Source organism: Pristiophorus japonicus, chromosome 15 (genome assembly GCF_044704955.1).
Source record: "Pristiophorus japonicus isolate sPriJap1 chromosome 15, sPriJap1.hap1, whole genome shotgun sequence".
Lineage (NCBI taxonomy): Eukaryota > Metazoa > Chordata > Chondrichthyes > Pristiophoridae > Pristiophorus > Pristiophorus japonicus.
Window position 1 is genome coordinate 5898625 of NC_091991.1, and position 13355 is coordinate 5911979.

General features: G+C 46.2%; 1 protein-coding gene and 3 pseudogenes across 7 annotated transcripts in view; all 4 read right to left on the bottom strand.

Annotated features, from left to right (window-relative positions):
* Positions 1-1769: 1769 nt before the first annotated feature.
* Positions 1770-1937, bottom strand: LOC139225989 (U2 spliceosomal RNA; annotated as a pseudogene).
* Positions 1938-2042: 105 nt separating this feature from the next.
* LOC139225984 (U2 spliceosomal RNA) lies at positions 2043-2244 on the bottom strand (annotated as a pseudogene).
* A 130-nt stretch (positions 2245-2374) lies between these two features.
* LOC139226063 (U2 spliceosomal RNA) lies at positions 2375-2504 on the bottom strand (annotated as a pseudogene).
* Positions 2505-5092: 2588 nt separating this feature from the next.
* The window catches only part of osbpl8 (oxysterol binding protein-like 8), a 207063-nt gene continuing 198800 nt past the window's right edge, over positions 5093-13355 (bottom strand). For all 7 annotated transcript variants that reach the window (XM_070900103.1, XM_070900102.1, XM_070900100.1 and 4 more), the window contains 3 exons: positions 12229-12334; positions 10294-10402; positions 5093-6537 (listed from right to left, as the gene is read on the bottom strand). In XM_070900103.1, coding sequence (XP_070756204.1) covers positions 6402-6537; positions 10294-10402; positions 12229-12334 — 351 coding nt within the window. In that variant the 3' untranslated portion in view covers positions 5093-6401. The remainder of the gene's footprint in view (positions 6538-10293; positions 10403-12228; positions 12335-13355) is intronic.

Sequence of the window (13355 nt, forward strand, 5' to 3'; positions counted from 1 at the left end):
GCAGAGAGGATGTTTCCACTGATGGGGGAGACTAGAACTAGGGGGCACGATCTTAGAATAAGGGGTCGTCCGTTTAAAACAGACGAGGAGCAATTTCTTCTCTCAGGGTTGTAAATCTGTGGAATTCGCTGCCTCAGAGAGCTGTGGAAGCTGGGACATTGAATAAATTTAAGACAGAAATAGAGAGTTTCTTAAATGATAAGGAGATAAGAGGTTATGGGGAGCGGGCAGGGAAGTGGAGCTGAGTCCATGATCAGATCAGCCATGATCTTATTGAATGGCGGAGCAGGCTCAAGGGTCTGTATGGCCTATTCCTGTTCCTATTTCTTATGTTCTTATGAAACACAAAACTCTGTCTTAATTTTTTAACATCTGAACATAAGAAAAAGGAGCAGTTCAGAGAAAGTTGATTCCTGCGATGAAGGGGTTGTCTTATGAAGAAAACTTGAGCAGGTTGGGCCTATACTCATTGGAGTTCAGAAGAATGAGAGGTGATCTTATTGAAACGTGTAAGATTCTGAGGGGCTCGGTGGGGTAGATGCAGAGAGGATGTTTCCATGCATGGGGGCAATATAGAACGGTGGGGGGGAGGCATAGTCTCAGAATAAGGGGTCGCCCATTTAAAACTGAGATGAGGAGGAATTTCTTCTCTGAGGGTTGTAAATCAGTGGAATTCTCTGCCCCAGAGAGCTGTGGAGGCTGGGTTATTGAATATATTTAAGGTGGAGATAGACAGATTTTTGAGCGATAATGGAGTCGAGGGTTATGGGGAGTGGGCAGGGAAGTGGAGCTGAGTCCATGATCAGATCAGCCATGATCTTATTAAATGGCGGAGCAGGCTCGAGGGGCCAAATGACCTATTCCTGCTCCTATTTCTTATGTTCTTAACTGGGAGCTTTAACGAGTTTACAACCCCACCTCTCATTGGAATCCTTGGCTGCCTCATGCAGCTTTTCTCAGGGCTCCCCATAGAGTTTAAGATATTAAGGGGAACAGATAGGGTAGATAGAAACTATTTCTGCTGGTCTAAGTCTATAGAATCACAGAAATTTACAGCATGGAAGGAAGCCATTTCGGCCCATCGTGTCCACGCCGGCCGACAAAGCTACTCAGCCTAATCCCACTTTCCAGCTCTCGGTCCGTAGCCCTGTAGGTTACAGCACTTCAGGCGCACATCCAAGTACTTTTTAAATGTGGTGAGGGTTTCTGTCTCTACCTCCCTTTCAGGCCGTGAGTTCCAGACTCCCACCACCCTCTGGGTGAAAAAAATTCCCCTCAAATCCCCTCTAAACCTCCCACTTACTATATTACTAAATTACTTTAAATCTATGCCCCCTGGTTGTTGACCTCTCTGCTCAGGTGGCTTAGTTTAAAAATTAGATGCAGACCTTTCACGAGTGAAATTGAGAAACACTTCTACACACACACACACACACTCTTCCTCAATCAGCGATTGATCAATTGCAAATTTTAAATCTGCGATTGATAAGTTTTATATTGAGGGATATGGGCCAAAGGCAGGTAGATGGAGTTAGGTCGCAGATCAGCCATGAGCTCATTGAATGGCGGAACAGGCTCGAGGGAATTAACGGCCTCCTCCTGTTCCTGGAGCACATTCCCCCACTGGCTCAGCAGTTTTTTAAATTTTTTTATTTAAATTAATTTATTTATTTACTTATTTTTTAAATCCAATTTCTTTCCAGATCAACTCTAACGCCAAAGATCACTTTGCGCCAATGTGTTTGATCTTAGGCCAAAAGGCCGAGAGGCGAAGTTGCACCATTCCTGGAAATATTGCAATACCAGGTCGGTGCATGGACTGGACGGGGCCTGCCCCTGATCCAGCTCCCTGTCCAAAAATCTATTCAATATCATGTACCCATAGGGGATATCAAACTGATAAGAACAGATTTTTTAATTTATTTTTTAAAAATTTTTTCGTAGCCAATCTTTCCAATTCTTTGTCAGATCACAAACGCCAGAGGTCACCTTGCACACATCAAGGATCACTCTGCGCCAATGCTCTTAGCCAAAAGGCCTAGAGCCACTGCACCGTTCCTGGAAGTACTGCAATACCAGGTTCGTGCCATGGAGGTGGATGGGTCAGGTCCCCCACACACCTCCTATTTCCAAAAAAGAAAGCATATACCTTCCTGATCCAGGGAGAACCACCTTGGGGTTATGGTGGTTACTCCCCTGTCAGGTCAGTTACGCATGATCTTAGCCAAAAGGCCGAGAAGCGATAAGAACAGATTTTTTTTTTTTGAAATTCGTAGCCAATCGTTCCAATTCTTTGTCAAATCACAAACGCCAGAGGTCACCTTGCACACGCCAAGGATCACTCTGCGCCAATGCTCTTAGCCAAAAGGCCTAGAGCCACTGCACCGTTCCTGGAAGTACTGCAATACCAGGTTCGTGCCATGGAGGTGGATGGGTCAGGCCCCCCACACACCTCCTGATAAGAACAGATACTACACTTGATCTTAGCCAAAGGGGGAAGCAGAGGCTCAAACCAGGAAGGTGGCAGTTTCTAACCGCAGTGTGTGTGAGGAGTGTGCTGATCGCAGCCACAGCAAGGTGAGGAGTGTTACAATTGGTTCTCTCTCCCCTTTGCTGCAGTGGGAGATTCAAATAGCCTTTAAATTAAAAAATCAATTTTTTTTAATAAGAATTCCAAAGAATTAAAAACAATGGTCCCGCCTCAGTGAGAGGAAACCAAAATCAGCTGGAGTTCACACTCATGATCTCTATCTGGTGATTCCTGCTGGAAATGCGCTGAAGTTATAAATAGCTTTAATGACTACAATTGGGCCTGTTGGGGAAAGTATCGTCATCAGAGAATGCGGAGAGAAGTCTTGAAAAAGGCTGCTATGCGGGGAAGGACCTGGCTGTTGCTGGCTATGAATCACTGAATGTTGCCGACGCGAATACGGCTTTAGGATGTACTGAGAGGAGAATTAAATATAAAACAGGAAGTACAATTCTTTCCTTGTACAAGTGTGGGTTTAAGCCGTATCTAGAATATGGTGTACAGTTTTGGACTACCACACTGAGCCTTTGTGATCAGGGGGCGGGCAAGGGAGGGAGGGAGAACGAGCGAGAGCGGAAGAGGGAGGGAGAAACATTTCAAGGCAATATGATAGGGATTCAAATAATGAAGGAATAAAATTCTGTTCACGTAAATGTTATTTGAACTCGGGAGGCAGGGAGAACAAAGGGCATCATACCTATTATAAAAACAGTTATGTTACTTGCTAAAAGGACTTGCATTTATATAGCGCCTTTTATAATCTCAGGATGTCCAAAAGCGTTGTACAGACAATTAAGTACTCTTTTTGAAGTGCAGCCATTGTTGTAATATCGGAAATGAGCGGGAAGGCTGGGCAGATGAGTGGCGAATGTTTGAGGCGGAGAAGCGGCGAGAGATCGTGGCTGAGATTCGGTGAGTGATCGTGGCGGAGGTGCGGCGAATGTTTGGTGCGGAGGTGCGGTGAGAGATCGTGGTGGAGGGACGGTGAATGTTTTGTGGCGGAGGTGCGGCGAATGAGGGTACGGGACCCAAAAGAGCCGAGGGCCCTGGGGCAGCACGGGCCCAGCCCACATTGCGATATGTGTGCGCACTGGGTCCGTGCAGCAGAGCAGGTCTCCAGTCGTCTTGGTTAACCCTTGCCACTGGACCAAGGCCTAGCTCTGTCGAGCCCGTGTGGTGGCTGGTGTGCAACGGTCACCCCACGTTAAAACAATCCACGCACAGGCATCTTCCACCCCTGGAGTTCAGGACTGGAATATCGGGTTATTCATTGAAAAACCTGTGAACTCATCCCTTTTGGCATGGAAGCAAGTCAGCCTCATTCGAGGGATCGCCTATGATGATGGTGGATAGGAAATGCGACAGCCAATTTAAGCACAGCAAACTCCCCAAAACAGCAGTGTGATAATGACCCAGATAATGTGTTTTATTTTCAAAGTGATGTTGGTTGAAGGATAAATATTGGCCAGGACACCGGGGAGAGCTCTCTTCTTCCAAATAGTGCCATGGGATCTTTTACATCCACCCGAGAGAGCTGACAGGGCCTCGGTTTAACGTCCGAAAGACGGCACCTCCGACAGTGCAGCTCTCCCTCAGTACTGCGCTGGGAGTGCCAGCCTGGATTTTGTGCTCAAGTCTCTGGAGTGGGACTTGAACCCACAACCTTCTGACTCAGAGGCGAGAGTGCTGCCCACTGAGCCACAGCTGACACACAACGAGGAAGAGTCACCGTTCTCTGGAATAGGTTGCCAACACGCACTCAAGAGCGTGGATTTGTGAAGGGGCAAGGCTCTGTGATGGAAGCCATCTTGAGCTATAGATGGGAGATTAACCGGGGGGTCGTGACATCAGTCACCCTGGTCCCCTGGAGCTTGTTGCTAGATCAGAGGTTCGAGAGGATCTTTTCTCCCAGAGTCTGTTCCCAAATCATCCCAAGGTATTTTCTGCTCTCTCTGTTTTTGTCACTCCCAGGAGATTGTGAGGCTTGCATGGGAGTTCTTGGGACGGTCGATGATGGTGCATGCAGATTGCAGACTAGGGCAGCTCGATGGTGTAGCCAGTCTGTTCCTGCCCTAATCTGTACGTTCATGTGTTAAATAGCAAGAAAACATTAAAACAATTCTTCTCAACAATGCATTCTCTGCACACGACTGTCTGCACAGTTTTGTTTCTTGTTTGGTGTTGAAAGACTGAGATGGAACCCTCCCCAAGCCCACGATACCACCTCAAGTTCCAAGATGATGTCAAACGGCATTAAAGCCGTAACACTTCAATGTGAATGGGACAAATGCTAAGTGAAGATCTTTCTGTCTGCAGAGTCACCTAACAACACGCCAGGTGGTCAAAGGAGTGATCACAAGTCTTTATTACGTTGGTGATCATAAATATTGCATTACAGGTGGTGGTGCTTTTACAAGTGGTTATTAAAGGAGTGAGATCCGAAAGCACTTGGTACACATCTTGCCAGTCGTTTGTGCCACTGCGACTGTATTGCATTTACAAACCATTCCCCAAAATAAACAGGAAACCCGACAGGGGGAATAAATGGAAGTGACTGTGCTGTGGTGTCCATTTTGTTTAGATATTTATTAGTTAAGTGAATCTTGTGTGAAAATACAGAATTTATGGAAACAAAGAACTTTGATAAATCTTAGTTAACAAAAGGCTGTTTTATGAATAAATACTTAGGTACATTGACAAAACATTCACATGATCCCACCAATGGCTTTCCTCAGTCACACATGTTCAACTTCTTTTGCTATATAAAAAAGCACAACACTGGTCCTTTTAAGCATAATCTGTGTGTTTTCTAACAGTCACCAGAGGTTGATGCAAGGATAACATTTCGAAAGACGCTAAGTTTAAACAAGTACTAGATTTGCAGAAATCGCCTGTGTGTCGTACACCCAGAAACCAAAATCACAAAGCAGTCCTCTTGTATGCAATGGGTTGGGACGGACCAAGAAAAAAAAATGTTACTTACAACCAGACTTGCACATAACAGGAATAATTGATGTGAAGTCGGGAATAAACGGAACTTGTTAACATGTTTAGATTAACTCTGCTTGAAATGACAGAATAAAACTTGACTTTACAAGCTACCATATGGGTACCAATGGCAGTGTTAGGTCATGACAACTTGAGGCATTAAAATAAATTTAAAGAGAAAACTCTACATTTGGAATGTCGTAAGGCTTTTCCCCCTATGGCACAGCCCGAACGTACTTGTTATTAGCATATACTGAAAACCGGTGTGAAATCGTCCAGAAGGCACTGCTTTCCATTCCTCCAACATCCCACCCCCTACAGAATATGTTTTGACCTTTTAAGTACAAATATACTTCGGACTCCGCTTAAAAAGTACTTCAATCCGAGCCAAACATATACGCTAAGCTTACTCGTCCCTCTTCAGGAACTGTAACATTCATAAACTAAGCACTAGTTAACAGGTAATACTAGAAACAGCATTCAGAGAATGCAGTTTGGTATATCGGACGAATATTTCTGCTGTTAATGGTATTCTAACATTTGCACATTATTTAGTATATGGCTTCTGCTAAAACTGGCTTAACTACCGCAGTTGTAAAAATTGATCCTTGAACCCAACTAGATACGCATGGAGCATCAGCGAGGGTGGAGTGTTTCTTCAAAGCACTGTATTTCATTGCCAGATAATGATATATACATATATATTGTACACACAATGAAAAGTTTTCAAAAGCACTTTGTCATCAAATTAGAAGCACACCTCGTCCACCATTGTGTCTGGCACCCTTGTAGTCTAAAGACCAACATGTGCTGAAGAACAACCCCCTGGAGGTCATCAATCCTGGTCACTCCCATATATGGCTTCGTTTGGTCCTGGTCATGGTTAGTCGAATATGTAGTTAATAACAATCTGGAGCAGGATGAGGAAGATAATGACGACATAGTCTCTGTGTTGCAAAAGGTACTGATTTGTACTGGACTGGTTCGCTACTGTCCGATTCCGCAGAGCTACCAAACTTCTAAAATAAAGAATGCACCTTTTAGTCCAACAAACGCAAATCGCGCCGGCTTTTATAAACACTAAATATTTCCATCACAGCATATTTAATAAACATCCACTTTATTTACATTTTGGTTACGTGTCTAAACAGTCTTACTAATCCGTAATATCACCTTCTAACAAATCTTGCGCCAACAGTACTATCTTTGAGCCTCTTCGATTCTAGACTTGAAACGTGCAATTGGGGAGACAGTGACAATCAACATTTTTCCATAAAGAAATAGGGAGGAGCAGGAAGGGGAAGAGCAGAGGAGAGGGAAAGAAAGACTTGCATTTATATAGCGCCTTTCACGACCACCATTCGTCTCAAAACACTTTACAGTTAATGAAGTACTTTTGGAGTGTAGTCACTGCTGTAATGTGGGAAATGCGGCAGCCAAGTTGCGCACAGCAAGCTCCCACAAACATCAATGTGATAATGACCAAATAATCTGTTTTTCTTGTTATGTTGATTGAGGGATAAATATTGGCCAGGACACCGGGGATAACTCCCCTGATCATCTTCGGAATAGTGCTGTGGGATCTTTTACGTCTGCCCTTTCCTCGATTTAACGTTTCATCCGAAAGACGGCCCCTCCAACAGTGCAGCTCTCCCTCAGTACTGCCCCTCCGACAGTGTGGCGCTCCCTCAGTACTGCCCCTCCGACAGTGCAGCTCTCCCTCAGTACTGCCCCTCCGACAGTGCGGCGCTCCCTCAGTACTGCCCCTCCGACAGTGCAGCTCTCCCTCAGTACTGCCCCTCCGACAGTGCAGCTCTCCCTCAGTACTGCCCCTCCGACAGTGCAGCACTCCCTCAGTACTGCCCCTCCGACAGTGCAGCTCTCCCTCAGTACTGCCCCTCCGACAGTGCAGCTCTCCCTCAGTACTGCCCTTCCGACAGTGCAGCACTGCTCTGGGAGTGTCAGCCTGGATTTTTGTGCTCAAGTCTCTGGAGTGGGACTTGAACCCACAACCTCCTGACTCAGAGGCAAGAGTGCTGCCCCACTGAGCCACAGCTGATGGAAACGGGAAGAGGGAGATGGGGTAAAGGCACAGGAGGATGAGGATGACTTGATTTATATAGCGTTTTTAATGCAGAAAACATTCCTAAATTTAAAACAGTTGAAGGATAAAGGACTGGGAGTCAAGCTATGACGGGGGAAGTTAGGAATAACTGATCCTGCAATATTAGCAGTGATTTATAACTTGGATTCTGTTCAAGATCTTTTTCAGTTTGCAAGGACAGACAATTAGCTGCATTACTTAATGTAACATGATTTATAAATTGTGTAAATTTGAAAAATTCCTTTTCCTGCCAACAATGACCCTTCCAGATCACTGACTGTTCTTACTTCAGATCATAGGATAATGAGCTGAGATCGCAATAATTCACTGGTCCAGGTAGCTCAGAATTCCCAGGACACACCAGCAAAAGGTTAAAGGCTTGTCTCAAGCAAAGCTACTTTCAAAATAGCCTAATCTACAGGGGGTAATGTAATCGTTCACTACTTGTGAGAAGAGTGAGACGCAGATAATTGGTTCGGGGGCAGGAAGCATGAGAGTGGAATTACAGTCACTTCCAACCTATTATAGGCCCAAAATGGGGAAAATGAGGAATAATTATTATGTTTTTAATTATAAAGGAAGCTCCCAAATTGATTTTACTACAACAAACCCAAGACAGTGGGTCAGTCTCTGCCAACAATCGCAAACTGTGATTGGCTAACCAAAGATGTGTTTCTGTGGGTCAGAGAATGCTCTGTTGCCCCCCAGTGGTCAGCTGAGACCAGTTCAAACTAACCCAATGAAGAGCAGCCGAGGTGAATTCTAGCCGAGGTGCGTTGTGGAGTACCCGGGGGTGCAGTCTAACACTCGGGGGTTGGGCCTGGGGCGGGGGGGGGGTAACTCGGTGTGATACAACTGTGCTAGCTGGAGCCAATGGTGGACTCATAGCCTTGCTCATAATGCCATCCTATTTAACCAACTGGAAATATGAGTTGGCCTCACAATATATCACCCGTGAGGGGAGTGGCTATGTAATCAGTAAAAAAAAACTCATGTGCAGTCAGGTAATTACAGATTTATGGAAAAGGAATTCTTCAAATTTACACAAATTATAAACCATGTCACATTAAGTGTGCAATAAGTTTGACTGAGCTTGCAATCGTATGGCTATGAATTTTTAAATCCACTGTCTGCAAAGAGGAAAGCCACTTATAAAAGTGTGGTTAATATTGAATAATTACCTTACTGAGGTTACAAGTTAGTAATTACAACATATATTGTTGTGATTGTGAATAATAATTCACAGGCACATTTTACAGCTCACCTAATGGTGAAAGGAAGAGTGTTAAGGGAAAGTCCCCGATTTGTTTCAAAACGTTAGGAAAAACACACACAGCCCTTTGGCTCAGCGGTTAAGTGCACGGCTGGTGCGGGACACAGCAAGATCCCAGATTCCATCCACGGTCTGCAGCGGGCGAGCTGACTGCCTGCACGGCAGTGCGCAGTCACAGCAACCCGAGGCTTGGGCGGGGTGATGACTGACATCTGTCGTAAAGTGAAGGAGGGAGCAGGCGGGCATCTCTCTCTCTCCAACATAAAGAATGAGGTCCTGGAGCGCTGAGAGTGTCCAGGGAACTGATGGAACATAAGAAATAGGAGCAGGAGTCAGCCATTCGGCCCCTCGAGCCTGCTCCGCCATTTAATAAGATCATGGCCGATCTGATCTTGGCCTCAGCTCCACTTCCCTGCCCGCTCCCCATAACCCTCGACTCCCCTACGTTCAAAAATCTGTCTATCTCCACCTTAAATATATGACCTAGCCTCCACAGCTCTCTGGGGCAGAGAATTCCACATACTTACAACCCTCTGAGAAGAAATTCCTCCTCATCTCAGTTCTAAATGGGTGGCCCCTTATTCTGAGACTATGCCCCCAGTTCTCGATTCCCCCACGGATTACCCGTCAGTTACCACCTGCACATTTGGAGGTAAGCTTTATAATGCAAGCAGCCGGCAAATAAATTGGTATAATTTTCATCCTTATGTAATCTCCTGTGGGAGGCGAATAAATCTTGAGGCAACTCGATTCTGTCTGAAAATCATTTTTCAGATTACAGCACTCTTAAGACATAACACTCTTCGTGAAAAGATAAGTCGATATATCGCATCTATTAAGAGCACAATATTGTTGTGATGTGAATAAGAAGTTTTCAGAGCAGACAGTCAACAGCTGTATTGGCACAGTAAGGCCAGAGGGGGGTGAATCTTTGCAATTCTCTACCCCAGAGGGCTGTGGATGCTCAGGCGTTGAGTATATTCAAGACCGAGATCAAGAGATTTTTGGAGCCTAGGGGAACCAAGGGATGTGGGGACAGTGCAGGAAAGTGGAGCTGAGGTAGAAGATCAGCCATGATCTTAATGAATGGCGGAGCAGGCTTGAGGGGCCTAATGGCCGACTCCTGCTCCTATTCCTTCTTGTGGAGGGCTCCTTTAGTGCTTAAACTCTGCTCCATCACCAGGATCTGCCACTGCTCCATCTGCTTTGTATTTGTATTAAAACTCCAAAATTTGCTCTTTAATCTTGATTGTTAACAATGGTATAAACCACCCAAATCCACAGCAGGTGAATCACCGACCCAGGAGGCAGCCTCGGTGAGTTGAGGAACTCCCTGCAGAGGGAACCTACATTCCAACAGCACATTGTGTCCTTCAAATATAATACCCAATTTCATACCTATTGATCTCCTCCTGTGTACGCTTTATAGAATCTATGGCACTTAGAAGCTCACTAAGATCACTTGTTTTCTTCTTCAATCTTGTGCTGTGCTTCGCCGACTTTTGTTCTGCAAGAAAGGTACGAGGAAACATCAGGACCGAGAAAGCAAGGCACTCCCTCCCTCAGTACCTGCATACTGAACATATTTAAACTGACCAACAATCTGCCTGCAGATTGTAGTAAAACGCTCCATGGTGCTTCACAGGAGCCTAATCAGACAAGCACTGACACCAGCTTAAATATCAGGAGGTGTGGCTAAAGGCTTGGTCGAGGAGGTAGGTTTAAAGAGGTGGGGGGGGGGGGGGAAAAGAGAGAGAGCGAGATGGAGAGCGAGATGGAGAGGTATAAGGAGGGAATTCTAGAGCTTAGGGCCGAGGTTGTTGAAGGCACAGCCGTCAATGGTGGGGCGAAGGAAGTGGGGGATGTACAAGAGAGAGTTGGAGAAGTGCAGAGATCTCGGGAGGGGTGTAGGGCTGGAGGAGGTTACAGAGATAGGGAGGGGTGTAGGGCTGGGGGAGGTTACAGAGATAGGGAGGGGTGTAGAGCTGGGAGAGGTTACAGAGATAGGGAGGGGTGTAGAGCTGGAGGAGATTACAGAGATAGGGAGGGGTGTAGAGCTGGAGGAGGTTACAGAGATAGGAAGGGGTGTAGGGCTGGGGGAGGTTACAGAGATTGGGAGGGGCGAGGACATGGAGGGATTGTAAAGTCAACGAGCTGAGACAAAATAAGTTCGTTGTTAAACACTTGGGTATTCCACCACCACAAGTCTTTGGGAAATGGCTTTTCACAAATCCTTTCCTCTGAAGGCCCTTTGTTGCTCCTTGTCACCTCTATGTTTTCTCCTGTAACATCAATAGCTTAAATGTGGCATTGGTCTCGGTAATTTCCCTCCCTCAAACAGAACACAGATTGAGTGAGTCCAAATAGCTTTTGTAATTGGAATTAAGATTCCAGACCGCTCAGTGCAAATCCAATTATTGATCACTGTAACCGCAGGGCGATTATAATTACTGAAGGTCTGAAAAAACAAACACACACTTGGGTGGCATCACAGTAAAGCAAGCGACAGATCATTTGGCCAAGACGGGTTTGAGTCAGGGGCAGATGTTGCTTCAATCAGCCGACCTCGGTCAGAAAGTTTAGACAAACTCCAGAATAGGCACTGGGTGGAATTCTCCGTGGGACAAGGGCAGCAGAAGAACAATCAGACTGACTTTAGCCTCAATCAGCACCTCGTACTTCTCCAACAGAGCTGATCTCGGTCATCTGGAGAAACATTACTGGCTCAGGCTGGACCCACACTGTGGCAGGATAAGCAGCGTGTAACCCGAGAGGAAAAAAAACTGGGGAACAACTTGTGTTTTTTTAATTTCTTGTCGGACTGCTATCCTCGGCCGAGAACGGTAAAGTTAAACAATTTGAGGAAAGACATGTCTAGCCAATTCTATTTATCGGAACAGAAACGTGGCATCATTCTGGCAGTGCATGCATTGGCCCACAGAGTTGTGCCCGAATTTTAGAAACATTGAAATTTACAGCGCAGGAGGCCATTTCGGCCATCGTGTCTGCACCGGCCGACAAAGAGCTGCATGGCCCTTGGTCAGCAGCCCTAAAGGTTACATACAAACCCGTGAACAATGACGGAAAGGCAACGAGCACCCGACTGCGTGCTCTTGTTTGCGACCCTATGCAGTTGGAGTGGGCGGCGTTGCATGGTGTGGGCACGAGAGGAAAGCTTAGAAATAAATTAAAGCAAACATAAATTAAAAATAAAGCAAAAATAATGTCTCACTAAGCTAACAGCCCTGCAGTTGCAGCATGGAGCTTAAAACTGTCCAATATATAATGAGAAGAGAGAAGTCTGGAGGAGGAAGACCGAGACACCAAACTCACTTTCACTCTCCGAGGAGTCTTGCTGATCCAGTTCTGGACTAGAGCAGCCACTTTCAGGACTCTGCTGCCCACTGTGTTTACTCCGGGTGCGTTTTGGTGCAGAAACCTACAACAATTAAATGGAACACAAAATAAGTTTTAAAACAAGTACCAATATCACATCCAGTCTTTCTAAACAAAGACCTCGTTTTTAAGTGTTCCCCATAGTCGTCTTATTTTGCCAAAAGCTGACCTACTTACGGCTATAAAATCAGCATTTTAAAAATTAGTTCCTGGGATGTGGGCGTCGCTGGCAAGAGCGGCATTTATTGCCCATCCCTAATTGCCCCTTGAGAAGGTGGTGGTGAGCCGCCTTCTTGAACCGCTGCAGTCCGTGTGGTGAAGGTGCTCCCACAGTGCTGTTAGGGAGGGAGTTCCAGGATTTTGACCCAGCGACGATGAAGGAATGGCCGATATATTTCCAAGTCGGGATGGTGTGTGACTGGGAGGGGAACGTGGAGGTGGTGGTGTTCCCATACACCTGCTGCCCTTGTCCTTCGAGGAGGTAGAGCTCGCGGGTTTGGGAGGTGCTGCCGAAGAAGCCTTGGCGAGTTGCCGCAGTGCATCTTGTAGACGGTACACACTGCAGCCACGGTGCGCCGGTGGTGGAGGGAGTGAGTGTTGAAGGTGGTGGATGGGGAGCCGATCAAGCGGCTGCTTTGTCCTGGATGGTGTCGAGCTTCTTGAGTGTTGTTGGAGCTGCTCTCATCCAGGCAAGTGGAGAGTATTCCATCACACTCCTGACTTGTGCCTTGTAGATGGTGGAAAGGCTTTGGGGAGTCAAGAGTGGAGACATTTGTCGTTGAATACCCAGCCTCTGACCTGCTCTGGTTGCCACAGTATATTTTTGTATACAATGCAATGTCCTTACAAAGGAAAAAAAAACACTTGCCATTTGATGTGTAAAACACCATTGGGGCAGGCCGAGGAACGGAAGGAGCAGTGTGGGGCTTACCCCTCCAGGGAGCAGCATGTGCTGGAGCAGGAGAGCAACGGCAGTGGAGAGGGACCTCACCAAGATCCAGGTCGGTGATTGGAGTGTGGGCAGGTACAGCAGGAGCGGCGAGGTCGGGGCGAAGGAGCGGTGA